Source organism: Lampris incognitus, chromosome 3 (assembly GCF_029633865.1).
Source record: "Lampris incognitus isolate fLamInc1 chromosome 3, fLamInc1.hap2, whole genome shotgun sequence".
Taxonomy (NCBI): domain Eukaryota; kingdom Metazoa; phylum Chordata; class Actinopteri; order Lampriformes; family Lampridae; genus Lampris; species Lampris incognitus.
Genome location: NC_079213.1, coordinates 70449823 through 70464638, shown reverse-complemented (window position 1 = coordinate 70464638; position 14816 = coordinate 70449823). Strand labels below are relative to the sequence as shown.

The following is a 14816-nucleotide window of genomic DNA, read 5'->3' as shown; positions in this document are numbered from 1 at the left end:
AAAGTTTCTGCTCAATGTTTTGTATTGGACTTTATTTCCTGCCTAGTAACAACTTTTATTGTATATGTTGTTTGTGTGTAGCCAGAGAAAACTGAGAAGTGTTATCCTGACCACAAAGCAGCAATATCGGGTCAGGGGTCGAAACAAGCCCCATGCACTCAGGCCTTGCATCAGGAAGTGTGGGCACTTCTGGAGAATATTTGGCAGAAAGTGTATCATATGAGGTGAGCAAAATGCTGAGATTTTTGAAGAAAAGAGCTGGAAGGCCATCAGTTACATGTCTAAATAATACATGGGTTAAAGGAAAATTTCACCAGTGGTTTTGTGTATGTGCAGTCATTACTGATGAGTAACGTAGCTGATTGAAGCAATAAAGTCCTCACTGTGTACTATATTAATGGAGAAAACAGTCCTTTCCACATCGCCTACACATGCCAGAATGCATTGCACGTAAGCCTCTATTGTCATCCATAAAATCCTCTGCGCTTGTGTTGTGGGATGTCATTTCCACCATCAGAAACTGTTTATCCGAGAGAACTAGGATATGTTAAGAGTAGGTTAGAGTATTAGAAACGCTGCTTGACTCGTCGTCACTTGGAGGTTGGGAAAAAATTTCAGTTTTCACTGCCACCTCAGAGGTGCAGAAACGAAAAAAGATTTGGAACAACTATAAGGTTGAAAATTGGTGACTTTTCCCTATAAGCTGACTATTGGGTGTTCTGGTGAAAACTAGTACTTTCATGTATGTCTTTAAATTTCAGTCATATGAAAATAATGAAGCAAATAAATCAACAGCAACAACACTTTTAGTGCTGTCTGTTTTTGCTCTGCTCCTCCCTGACATTCAGAGACCTAATGTCCTCTTTGGCTTTAAATTTCCAGCTTGGCCGTGTTTACAGCTCTGAACTTTGACCCCGGTCAGATGCAGTGTACTCAACCAGAGGGCATACCACTACCTCAGGATGCCTTGGCTTATTTGTACAAACTGTCCCCCACGGTCACGCAGCTGCTCCAGGCGCTCAACAGGTACCTCAGACTATTTCTGTACCCGTGTCACCAAACTCTTTAGCATATCCATTCCTCCTTAATATTTTCCTCATGAGTTTGGGGCATGGAAGCTGCTTCGGCAGCTGCCACCATCCTTCTCCTGTGTTATCTTTTTTTGATTGTGAGGCTTTGTATGGACACTAGCTTTTATATGTAGCAGACTATCGATTTGGGTCACTTATGCTTAAGCTTATGGTCATGACCTCAGAATTCTTGTGTTGATGCTCTCAGCTGTAACCATGTCTCTAGGGCAAAACTTTTTCACTCAGTTGTTGGACTGTAACTGTACAGTAAGCACTATAATGATGCAGTATACTACTTTGACTCAACACTGAGAAATGGGTCAAAGATCTACTTCTAGTTGGTCCACAAATCAGTGGGTAGTAACTTGTTTTCAAGAGCCTGGATCTCACAACAAGTAACTAGAAAAAAGTTCAAAGCGATAGCTTGAATGGGTGTGTAGGCATTATAGTCACTCACAGCTACTTTGTAAGCGCAGCCCCCAAAGTATTACTGCCACCTGTGTCTTACCCCCACACCACTCCAGACATTGTCTCAGTTATTTTTCTATTCAGTTTTACTCAATCCTAGGTTCTCTCTCCTTCTCTACCCTCCTCATGCCTCCCCCTGGCCTCTCACTTTTTTTTTATTCAATACCTTACTGTCAGTAAGCTCCTTGTTAATATGTGCTTGGCCTGTCCTTACCTGGCTACTCCTTCATTTGTCTAGTTGTGTCAGTATGTGTGTTTCATTGTACTCCAGCCCTGTTTGCCCCTTACTGTTGGTCAGGCTGTAATCTGCTTGACCTTCTAGTGCTGCTTTATCGCCTTTTTCCTGACACAACAGCACTGCACTAAAGCACATTGTTTAATTTCTCTATGTTGTTAAGATGGCGAGAGGGGTGTTACTGTTGTTACTTTTACTTTTGCAACTCCAACCTGATTTATTCTCTGCCAATGTACGTGCTGGCATCTGCGTCTGCCTGAACATGTTTTTTCATCTTTTGCTCATGTTTTTGACTCATAGATTTGTATGTTGATAAATCACCCCGATGTACACTACCGTTCAAAAGTTTGGGATCACCCAAACAATTTTGTGTTTTCCATGAAAAGTCACACTTATTCACCACCATATGTTGTGAAATGAATAGAAAATAGAGTCAAGACATTGACAAGGTTAGAAATAATGATTTGTATTTGAAATAAGATTTTTTTTACATCAAACTTTGCTTTCGTCAAAGAATCCTCCATTTGCAGCAATTACAGCATTGCAGACCTTTGGCATTCTAGCTGTTAATTTGTTGAGGTAATCTGGAGAAATTGCACCCCACGCTTCCAGAAGCAGCTGCCACAAGTTGGATTGGTTGGATGGGCACTTCTTTGAGCAGATTGAGTTTCTGGAGCATCACATTTGTGGGGTCAATTAAACGCTCAAAATGGCCAGAAAAAGAGAACTTTCATCTGAAACTCGACAGTCTATTCTTGTTCTTAGAAATGAAGGCTATTCCATGCGAGAAATTGCTAAGAAATTGAAGATTTCCTACATCGGTGTGTACTACTCCCTTCAGAGGACAGCACAAACAGGCTCTAACCAGAGTAGAAAAAGAAGTGGGAGGCCGCGTTGCACAACTGAGCAAGAAGATAAGTACATTAGAGTCTCTAGTTTGAGAAACAGACGCCTCACAGGTCCCCAACTGGCATCTTCATTAAATAGTACCTGTTAGAGCCTGTTTGTGCTGTCCTCTGAAGGGAGTAGTACACACCGGTGTAGGAAATCTTCAATTTCTTAGCAATTTCTCGCATGGAATAGCCTTCATTTCTAAGAACAAGAATAGACTGTCGAGTTTCAGATGAAAGTTCTCTTTTTCTGGCCATTTTGAGCGTTTAATTGACCCCACAAATGTGATGCTCCAGAAACTCAATCTGCTCAAAGAAGTGCGCATCCAACCAATCCAACTTGTGGGAGCTGCTTCTGGAAGCGTGGGGTGCAATTTCTCCAGATTACCTCAACAAATTAACAGCTAGAATGCCAAAGGTCTGCAATGCTGTAATTGCTGCAAATGGAGGATTCTTTGACGAAAGCAAAGTTTGATGTAAAAAAAATCTTATTTCAAATACAAATCATTATTTCTAACCTTGTCAATGTCTTGACTCTATTTTCTATTCATTTCACAACATATGGTGGTGAATAAGTGTGACTTTTCATGGAAAACACGAAATTGTTTGGGTGATCCCAAACTTTTGAACGGTAGTGTATGTAATTCATTATACCCAAAATGGGTATTACTCCACAAAGTGCATTTGCAACATTTGTGTGATGACATTGCATTACAGCTCTTTCTGGCTCCCAGTCTTTTTGTTCTGCTTTGATGATGTCAAGGGCAGAGAAACCGGAATTACTCCCTCCTTCAACTCTTTCCCCACTCATTGGATGATGACTCAGGTGGCTGTCATATTATTCAGAGGAGGGCTGAAGTTAACAAAACAAACAAAAAAATCCATAATTCTTTGCGATAGCTCAGTGTAATGATTCAGTGAGATTTTCAGACTTTATGATTCCCATGGTGGGTATCCATGCCCCATTTGCTGTCCTTTGTATATTTTGAGGAGGAAATTGGATTAAAAGAGAATGGATGAGTGCTGTTTTTGGGATAACATGCTCATATTAACATTGTCAAACAATAAGTTGCTTGCATATGATGTCACGAACTACAGATGGAGGGCAGGAAGTGGTTTTCTACATAGGAAGCACTATCACAAACTTTCGAAATGCCTATGTTTCGCGTCATTGACTGAGAAACCACAAGGAGTTTTTCTTGAGTACCAAAAGTTGTTGTTCATGAGGGGGGAAAAAAATGCAAGAAATTGACTGAAAATGGCAGAAAAAATGGCTTGCGAACCATCATCTACGGTCGGGGAGGAGCGGAGTCAGATAACGTGCGTGTGTGCAGTGATTACTTCGTCAAAAAAAATCACTCTTCATAACATAAGGATCATGTCCAACATATCTTACTTTCTGTTTATACCTTTCTCCCATTATATCGTCTAAACTAGCACCGTTCAGGCTAAACTAGCTCCCGTCTCGTCCATTCTGCTTTTCACTTCCTGCCCTCATCTGAATCTCACGTGTCATCAGAATCACGTGACTGCAAACAAGCTATTAACATTGCCCCTGTGCTTTCTCACTTATCATCAAAAATGTTTCTGTCTCATTCAAAAATATCTAACACATACACACACAAATGGCACATCACACAAATACACAAATGAGGATATAGTCAAGGACAGTGCATTATTCATTCTGTCAGTTGGACACAGTGACATTTGATTTTTTTTTAAAGCCAGCTCACTATAAACAGTTTTAAGTTAAAGGACAAAAGGTCTGTACATATCCCTCCTCTTCATCCATGTGTTTGAACTCTCACACTGTGAGCCCACATCGCTTTATAGACTTTTTCAACAGGATGAGTTGACCAGTATTGTTGGTACACTATTTAAATTTCGGTCTTTCTTGGAACGAAATCATTTTTTAATGACATTGTGTGACCTTGTGTTAAATCGGCAAATGTGCTATGTAAATTATATTTAAAGAAAAATGAAACAAAGTGAACATTCAGTTTATGCCATGAAATATGCAAACATATTTCATGACATAAACTATAAAATATAGATTTATTTGCATTACCAAAGATTACCATGGCATTATAATGTTTGCAGGCCATTGCTAACTTGGTTTTGTGAATTGTTTGCCATGGGTCATCTGAGATGGGCTATAGTTTATTTGCACCTGTTGAGGTTTTGGAGTTTGTGCAAATAACCTGCTGTCCATCACATGAGAGGAAGACTGTTTGTTGATTGAGTTTCTATGTGTGAGAAAAAGAGGAGTCTAATGTACTTTATTCTGTTTTGTTTGGGCATGTCGCAATGATGAGAAAAGAGATTTTGCTGCCCTGGTGCTACTGTAGTACAATAACAGTCATCAAAATTGGACTACAGAGAACATACAAATGCACAAACATGCACAATTACTCATTGGGGCAATTTTGCAATGAGATGGCAGTGTAACACAAGATTACCGATCATCAAGACTCTTTACATGCAGCCTGCTTTCATCTTTATCTGCAGGCATCTTGGCACAAGTATGTCTGTGTGCGTGTGTGTTTGAGAGAGAGAGAGAGAGAGAGTAGGGCTCTAGCAAGCAGCTGTGTGTGTGCGTGCATGGGCATGCGCTAACCTACCTGTGCTTGTACATGTTTGTATTAGGGCTGCTCAAGTGCAGTTGCCTGGGAGACAGCCACACTCATCTTCATGTATTTTGAGCAGAGCGATTACTCATTGTTGCCCCAGCATCACGCTCTCTCTAACTATAACGTTCTTCCAGCTCCTCACTGTGTCTCTCTCTCTCTCTCTCTCTCTCTCTCTCTTTCTCTCCCTCTCTCCCTGTGTATGGACAGTAGTAGAATTAGATAATTCAGGGCTGGTCTACTGATATTCTGTTTTTTGTGTGTCTATGTACATGCATTTTTGTGCTTATGTGTTTAAGCAAAAATGAGGGTTTAGTTGAAAAAACACCTGTATTAAGGGTCTGCCCAGCTTTGAACATGCAACAACCCTGATAAAAACAAGAATGCCAAAATATTGGTTTTAACTGTATAAGCTGGTGCTTACATCGGGTGCTACATCTGGTGTGGCTCCTCCTTTACTGATACTGTGGTTTCTAAGCAACCCTTTCGTATATTGATATATTGTTTCATTTTTTTTTCTGTTAAATGTACATTTACAGTTACCAAAGTCTGAGAGAGAATGGAAACTAGTGGGAGAAGGAGCTGTTGGGGTCCGTTCAAAATTTGGATGCAAATGCAACTTTTGTTTACTTTTGAATTGGAATGTGAAAAAGCAGGAATTAGTCAAAACAAGGGGGGGATTACTTTTGTTTTATAATTTTATTTCTCGTGTTACATATTTGAATGTGACAACAATAACCTGAAAGCTGCTGAATACAACGAATGAATATAACATAGTGTAACGCTGGTGTACTTTTAGCATTAGCTATTAATTGATTAAATAAAATCATGAATCATTTAATCAAATCATATAACACATCCAACCAGTACCAAAATGAGATAATCTTCAAAACAATTCTTCGCAAAAATCAAAGAAGGTTGAGTCAAGTTCATTTCGATACAATTTTTATTGAGAGAGAATTGTCTCATCACTCATCTAAGTGACCTCTTCAGTCTAAATTGATTGCAGCTATCCCCACCCTTATACAGTTGCATAACGACTGAAGCCAACGACCAGTTTCATTTGCAAATGTGGGTCTGACCATTAACTAGAGTTTCAATGGCCATGTGTACTATTAACAGAGGATTTGGGAATGTTTGCAATCACAGCATTGTAAGATGGCAATGGATGTACTCTTAGCCCCCCCCCCCCCCGGTTCAAGAATGGTCGTTCCCTCTTCACATAGATGGCCTCTTTGACTCCCTGTTCAAATCAGCGTTCCTCCCTATCAAGGATGTGCACATCCTCATCCTTGAAAGATTGACCGCTGGCCTGTAGATGACAAAAAGTCCCACAATGTACGATAATTTGGTCATTATTATTATTATTGATTGTACAGAGGGCAAAATTATCGTACAAATATGATAATTATCATACATCTGGCAACACTGCTCCCCAACCTGTCTTAAAGCCTGTGCTGACCAACTAGCTCCAATTTTCATGCAAATCTTCAACAGATCCTCCGGCTTGGTTGGCCGTCCCTACAGACACAAGTGGCCGTGTCTGCAGGTGGCAAGCTGGATTGTGGGTATGTATCCTGGTCGCTGCGTTAGTGCCTCCTCTGGTCGGTCGGGGTGCCTGTTCGGGGGGGAGGGGGAACTGGGGGGAATAGCGTGATCCTCCCACACGCTACATCCCCCTGCAAAACTCCTCACTGTCAGGTGAAAAGAAGCAGCTGGCGACTCCACATGTATCAGAGGAGGCCTGTAAGCCCTCCCTGGATCACAGGGGGAGCAGTGACCAGGACGGCTTGGAAGAGTGGGGTGATTGGCCAGATACAGTTGGGGAGAAAAAGGGGGGAAAAATCTTCAACAGATCCTTAGAGCTGTGTGAATTCCCCTCCTGCTTCAAATGTTCCACCATCATCCATCATCCCGGTCCCAAAGAAACCCTCCATCGGAGGACTGAATGACTACAGGCGTGTTGCTCTGACATCTGTGGTCATGAAGACTTTTGAACAAGAACATCACAGGACACCTGCTGGGCCCCCCGCAGTTTGCCTACCAGGTCAACAGGTCAGTGGATGATGCAGTCAACATGAGTCTGCGCTACATCCTGCAACGCCTTGACTGCCCAGCGACATATGCAAGGATCCTGTTTGTGGACTTAGCTCAGCGTTCAACACCATAATTCCAGAAAGCCTCTTCTCCAAACTCTCCCAGCTCACTGTATCCCCCACCATCTGTCAGTGGCTCTCCAGCTTCCTGACAGGCAGGAAACAGTAGATGAGGCTGGGGGAAGTCACTTCTGGTATACGGACAGTCAGCACTGGTACTCCCCAGGGATGTGACCTGTCCGCACTGCTCTTCTCCCTCTACACCAATGACTGCACCTCCAAGGACCCAGCTGTTAAACTACTGAAGTTTGCAGATGACACTACTGTCATCGGACTCATCCAGGATGGAGACAAGTCTGCATATCAGTGGGAAGTTGAGCTGCTGGTGCTCTGGTCAAGGCAGAACAATTTGAGCTGAACACGCTCAAGACTGTGGAGATGACAGTGGATTTAGGAGACACCCCTCAGCACTGCTCTTCCTCACAATATCCAACAGCTCTGCATCAACTATGGAGACCTTCAAGTTTCTGGGAACTACCATTTCCAAAGACCTGAAGTGGGAGACCAACATCAACTCCATCCTCAGAAAGGCCTAGCAGAGGATGTTCTTTCTGTGGCAGTTGAGGAAATTTGGTCTGCCACAGGAGCTGTTGAGTAAGTTCTACACCGCAGTCATTGAATCTGTCCTGTGCACATCCATCACACTCTGGTTTGGAGTAGCAACAAAACAGGATAGGAACAGACTGCAGCAAACACTAAAGACATCAAGATAAAATCATCGGCGCTCCCCTGCCCACCCTGCAGGACTTGTATACCTCTAGAGCCCAGAAACAGGTGGGCAGAATCAGCGCAGACCCCCATACCCAGGACATAGTCTTTTTGAACTCCTACCCTCTGGCAAGCGCTATAGACCAATGTGCACCAAAACCACCTGACATAGGAACAGTTTTTCCCCCAACAGGCCAGCTCTTTCATGAACATTTAACAGCATGGTGCAGGAATAGACACTTATTATGTAAATATGGCAGTTTGTTAAAAGCTCCCTCTGGTCAAAATGTTTCACCTACATATATCTATGATGCATACTACCTCCTTAAACCAGATGTGCAATACAAATGTACAGTTGTAGACACATACAACTGCTGTATACTGGTTACAAATTATTGCTGTTATTGCTGTGGTTGTAACACCAGAATCAGAATCATGTTTATTGGCAATGTAGGTTTGCACATACATGGAATTTGACTCCAGTTTCGTGACTCTCTCAGTGTACATAACATAGAATAACAACACTACAACACAACAATCTTCAGATATATACACAAGGATTGACTATCTCTACTACTACTATCACTTTTGGCTGCTCCCGTTAGGGGTCACCACAGTAGATCATCCGTTTCCATTTCTTCCTGTCCTCTGCATCTTCCTGTCACATCAGCCACCTGCATGTCCTCTCTCACCACATCCATAAATCTTCACTATAGCAGGGTTTCCATGCAACGTCTTCACAGAGATGCGTGCGCAACTAGGGGGCAGAAAGCAGCTACAGCGCAGAGATTTTAACCAAGATAGAGCTCAGATACAGCAGAGATGACGTGCAATTGTTGTGCAATGAACTGCACAAACCGCCAAAAGGATGGGTGGAAAATGTTCAAGACCCCTTTGGAATTATGCATCTCATAATCTTTTGAGAGCTACCAAAGCGGTTTTGCCCCCTGACTGCGCACGCACCCAGTAATGTTTGTAAACAGGAAACCCGTCTACTTACGGGTGAAGTAAGAGGCGATAAAGTGCAATGGTGCAGATAATATATCAGAGATGCTGACATAAACGTTAGCAGGTTACTTACATACATGCCTGAGGTAGATGGACATGACAGAGCATACCAGTATATGTACAATGTATCATACAGTATATACAAAATGGTTGGATTTATTTGACAGTGTTAAGCGTTCATTTGAATGACAATTGAATGGGTCGTTGCCAGAAAACCTGTTCAGAGTAGCACCTTTTTGCCGCTCCTGATACATAGGTATATAATATAGTATGTAGTTGTGAGGTGGATGGTAGGTGACTATAGAGTGTACATAAGATAATATAGTGTAATATGGGGGGAGTATATAGCATTGTATATGGGCAGGGTGGGTTGTGTTGTGGTATTTTTATATGGTATAGTGTATGGGCAATATAGTATATAAGCAATATGGTATAATATATGGGCATAGGTTGTTGATTATTCAAACATAACAAAACGCTGTATAGTAGCAACATACCTGTTGTGCATACAATTTGCCTTCAATGTTGTTCCATTTATTTCTTCTGTTTTGTTTTCTTTTTCTTTTTTGTGTGAATGATGTCTGCAAGTGCTGGTAGCTGCTGTGAACAGGAGTCAGATTTCTCATGTACGTTGGTACACTTTGCCAATAAAGCTGATTCTGATTTGTCTCATGTAAGCTGTCATAAGGAAAGAACAGACTATACTCTATCAAAAATACTTCTTAATAATACTGTTTATAAAACAGCTTTTAGAGTTCTGTGGAAATACTACCCAATACCAATCTTTGTTTGTTCTCACAATCATTCAAATATTTTTGATAAAGAGAAGAAACAGAATTACTAGACAGAGAAAATGGAGATGTGCTGCTGTAAATCAGCCGTCGCTTTTTCATATGTCAACGGACTAGTTTGCTTAATCTTCGTGGGTCTTTAGACCACGGTGGAAACACAGATAACAATGGGCTGAAGAAACCTTTTAGTTTCTTGAAAAGTAGTTCCTGGTACTTTGGGTGGAAACGTGGCTTTTTTTATTGCTAGATGTCAGAAAAATCATGTTTTTCAGTACTTATATACCAAAATGTTTTCATAGTGTCAATAAGTACCTTCATCATTTCTCCATTTTAGGTCAGTGGGTTCAGAAGCATTTTGTATTGTAGGTATTTACGATGACCAAAAGTCTCCCTGCATGGCATGGTTCTGCTTTCTGTTATTTCTCTCATATGAAGCGAGTGCATGGGTCTGTGCCTTGTCTAAAATCTATACTTTTGTTACCCTAAGCCTCCAGTCGCCAGATGCCGGAGCAAGAGAAACCCAGGTACTGCTCAGCCTCATCCACTCCAATAAGGTTGGTACTTTTTCACAATCATCATTGAGGTAAAAAAAAAAGTTTGCTTCAGATCAGATTGCGGTCTCTGAGTGTGTAGCCTTGTCTGGGTAAGTTTAATTTTACTGGAGGAGGTGAGGTGACGTAAAAGAATCTTGAGGTGTAATACAGGGATTTTAGTTCTGTGCTGAAGTGTTCTTTGTGATATTTACAGGGGAAATGTCCCCACGGGAGAATATTAACAATGTTTTCATCAAAATTCCTACATCCTATTAATTGTAACATCACATCTGATTCGACAGTTTTTGATGCAAATAGAAAATACTTTGCCTAATAATTGAAAAATATATAAAGCCTCCTCTTAATACAAGCATTAGATGTTGTATGTATGGAAATAAAATTTCTTCAGTAATTAGATTTTTGCATTTTCCATCTAATTTTATGTAGACAGGATGTTGAGCTATATTTTGATACTTTGAATGTGATATCCTTTACAGAGCCCCTAAAGTTGTTTTTTTTTATCTCGTGCAAATAAGATTTTATGCTCAAAAGTCATTGTTTTGAGGGAACTGTTGGAACCACAAGTTCCGTTATTTTGTTCTGTCAAGATCCATATGTTATTTCCTCAAGATTCATATGTTCTGAGAATTGGACCCATATCTTGTGGGAAGAAGATCCTTATTGTGGTCACAAGATCTGTATCATGGGCACAATGTTATGGCTCAGTTTCATTGATAACGTTACATCAAAATGGAGTGTCGAACACAGTTGATCGTTATAATCAGAATCATCTTTATTTGGCCATACTGTGCTGCTTGAAAGTTTGTGAACCCTCCAGACATGGTCACTGTTTTTGTAAAAAACATTAAGACAAGCTTATTACACATACATCCAAATCCCAATTTGTAAAGCACACCTTCCAAATAATGGACACACACACAAAAATAGATATATTTTCATTATTTAATTCAACAAAGGTGGTTTATTTCACAAACACTGAAAATTTAACATGTGCGAAAGTATGTGAACCCTTGTATTAGTAGCTTGTGGCTCCTCCTTTTGCAGCCATTACTTCAACCAAACTTCTTCTGTAACCACTAACCAGTCACTCGCATCTGCTTATGGGGCTTTTTGCCCACTCCTCCTTGCAGAACTCAGCCAGTTGAGAGAGGTTGGGGAGACATCTGGTATGTGCCAACTTCTTCAGGTCTCGCCACAACATTTCAATAGGATTAAGGTCCGGACTTTGACTGGGCCAATCCAGAGTACGAATCCTCTTTCTCTGAAGCGATTCCTTTGTAGTTTTGCTGGAATGCTTTGGGTCATTGTCTTGTTGCATAATCCATTTTCGTCCCAGCGTCAACTCCCTGACTGATGGCAGGAGATTCTGATCAAGAATTTGTTGATATGCTGGAGAATTCATGGTTCCTTGGATAATATGGAGTCGTCCAGGTCCAGAAGCAGACAAGCAGCCCCAGACCTTCATATTTCCACCACCATGCTTCACTGTTGAGAGGAGGTTCTTTTCTTCATATGCAGTGTTGGCTTTTCTCCAAACATGTTGGTTTTGATTGTGACCAAATAATTCTATTTTGGACTCGTCTGTCCAGAGAATGGACTTCCAGAAGGCCTCTGGTTTGTCCAAGTGCTCTCTGGCAAAGTATAAATGGGCAGCTTTGTTCTTTTTTGAGAGCAGAGGCTTCCTTCTAGCAACCCTCCCATGAATGTCATGGCTATTCAATTTTCGTCTGATTGTAGACGCATGCACATTTGTCCCAGATGCTACCAGAGAGGTCTGCAACTCTCTAGAGGTGATGTGTGGGTTGGCCTTTATCTGATCTATTATTTTTCTGGTGCTTCTGGGTTATAGTTTTGATGGGCGTCCACTTCTAGGCAGAGTTGCTGTCATGTTGAAGGCCCTCCATTTGTGAATTATTTGTCTTACAGTGGATGGATGGAGCTGGAATCTTTAGGAGACGGTCTTATAGCCCTCCCCAGACTGATGGGCTGTCACTACCCTCTTCTTCATGTCCTCGGATATCTCCTTTGCTCTCGGCATTGTTGATTTGTATGGGACCACAGTGGTTTGGTTGGTTTCCGCTCTCTTTTAATTAGTGCAGGCCAAACCCATTCCCAAGGATGTCTCATTTCATTGGTCTGCTTAAATGATTAATTAAGCACCCAAATGTGTTTCACCTAAGTCTGTTACCTGCTTGATTTAACCAATGCAGCTGGGGGTTCACTTACTTTTGCACATACACTAATTCCATGTTTCACGTAGTTTTTGGGCTACTTAAACAAGTCCCACTAAACAAGTACATGAAATTGATAAACATATATCTGACATTTCATACATAAAAACTGGTGATGATAAAATAAGAAAATCATGGTAAAACAACAGAAACATCTAAACTGCTCAAGGGGTTCACATACTTTCAAGCAGCACTGTATATGTTTGCACATATACATAGAATTTGACTCTGGTTTAGTGGCTCTCAATGTACTTACATAGAATAACAGCACAACAGTCTTCAGGAAAATATACAAGGAATGACTATATACAAGACCCAACTACATCATGAACCGAAGCGCAGACAAGATCCACCAACTGCGGCAAGAGCTTCGAACTCTGGCAAGGCAGATCAAGGTAGCAGCCGAGGAGGAGAAACCATCACTGGCTGAGCCTGTTACATCATCAGGAAGCTCATGATCCTGCACAGAGCAGAATGGTTCAGGAGATGAAGGAGAGAGAGCCAGGAAGCGTACTGTGTTTATAGCTGATTCATTTGGATTCACAAGGCAACTCTTAGGGCAGAAGCGCAGTGGTCATCTTGCCTGCTCTAAAGAGGCGGAAGACCACTTCCTAAACAACACTCTGAGTGACCCTGATAGAGAGCAAGAGCTAGGGCCCCTCAGAGCTCTTTTGGACATACCATCACTCATGGTGGAGTTCAACACCAGAGAGCCCACCAGGAAGGAAGTCCAGGAGGTGATTACTGCAGCCAGAGCCAGCTGTGCTCCGGGACCCAGTGGAGTACCCTATAAGGTGGACAAGCACTGCCCAGAGCTCCTCAGTATCCTCTGGAAGATTCTGCAGGTGATTTGATGCAGGGGAACTATAGCAGACCAGTGGAGGCAGGCAGAGGGAGTCTGGATACCAAAGGAAGAGAATTCAAACAAACTGAAACAGTTCAGATCTATCTTGCTCCTCAGTGTGGAGAGGAAGATCTTCTTTAGTGTCCTATCCAGAAGGATGACAGACTTCCTCCGTAAGAATGCCTACATTGACTTCGGTACAGAAAAGTGGCATTCATGAGTTCCAGGGTGCCTGGAACACACTGGAGTTGTCACCCAGCTGATCAGGGAGGCGCACGAAGGGAAGGATGACCTAGTTGTGCATTGGCTTGACTTTGCCAATGCATACAGCTCAATACCCCACAAGCTGATTGAGACTACCCTGGACACTATGTACTCAGTAAGATCAAGGACCTCTCCGGGTAGCATAGCGGTCTATCCTTTTGCCTACCAACATGGGGATCTCCAGTTCGAATCCCTGTGTTACCACCGGCTTGGTCGGGCATCCCTACAGACAGAATTGACCGTGTCTGCGGATGGAAAACTGGATGTGGGTTTGTGTCCTGGTCGCTGCAGTAGCGCCTCCTCTGGTCGGTCGGGGTGCCTGTTCAGGGGGGAGGGGGAACTGGGGGGAATAGCGTGATCCTCCCTCTGGTGGAACTCCTCACTGTCAGGTGAAAAGAAGCAGCTGGCGACTCCACATGTATCGGAGGAGGCATGTGGTAGTCTGCAGCCCTGCCCGGATCGGCGGAGGGGGTGGAGCAGAGACTCGGATGGCTCGGGAGATTGGGGCAATTGACTGGATACAGCTGGGGAGAAAAAGAGGGGGAAATCCCCCCCCCCTCCCAAAAAAAAAAAGATCAAGGACCTCATCCCGAACTACCACAGGAACTTCAGGCTCAGAGTCACTTCTCGGAACACAACATCTGACTGGCACCGGCTTGAGAAGGGGATTATAACTCGGTGTACCATCTCAGTTACACTCTTCACCCTTGCCATGAATATGGTGGCCAAGGCAGCTTAAACTGAGTGCAGAGGCCCTCTGTCCAAGTCTGGTGTTCAGCAGCCCCCCATCAGACCCTTTATGCACAACCTCACTGTCACCACATCTTTGGTGCCTGGTGGTAGGTGGATGAGAGACTGGAGAAGCTCATCTCCTGGGCGAGGATGAGTTTCAAACCAGCCAAATCCAGAGCCATGGTGTTGAAGAGGGGAAAAGTGGTGAACCAGTTTTGCTTCTTTTTGGATGGCATTA

At 42.5% G+C, this 14816-nt stretch overlaps 1 protein-coding gene across 1 annotated transcript in view; it reads left to right on the top strand.

Moving 5' to 3' along the window:
• Positions 1-14816, top strand: part of swt1 (SWT1 RNA endoribonuclease homolog) — a 90970-nt gene that overhangs the window by 40853 nt on the left and 35301 nt on the right. The window contains exons 13-15 of the mRNA XM_056276324.1: positions 82-224; positions 883-1026; positions 10441-10507. Of these exons, the coding sequence (XP_056132299.1) occupies positions 82-224; positions 883-1026; positions 10441-10507 (354 nt within the window). The remainder of the gene's footprint in view (positions 1-81; positions 225-882; positions 1027-10440; positions 10508-14816) is intronic.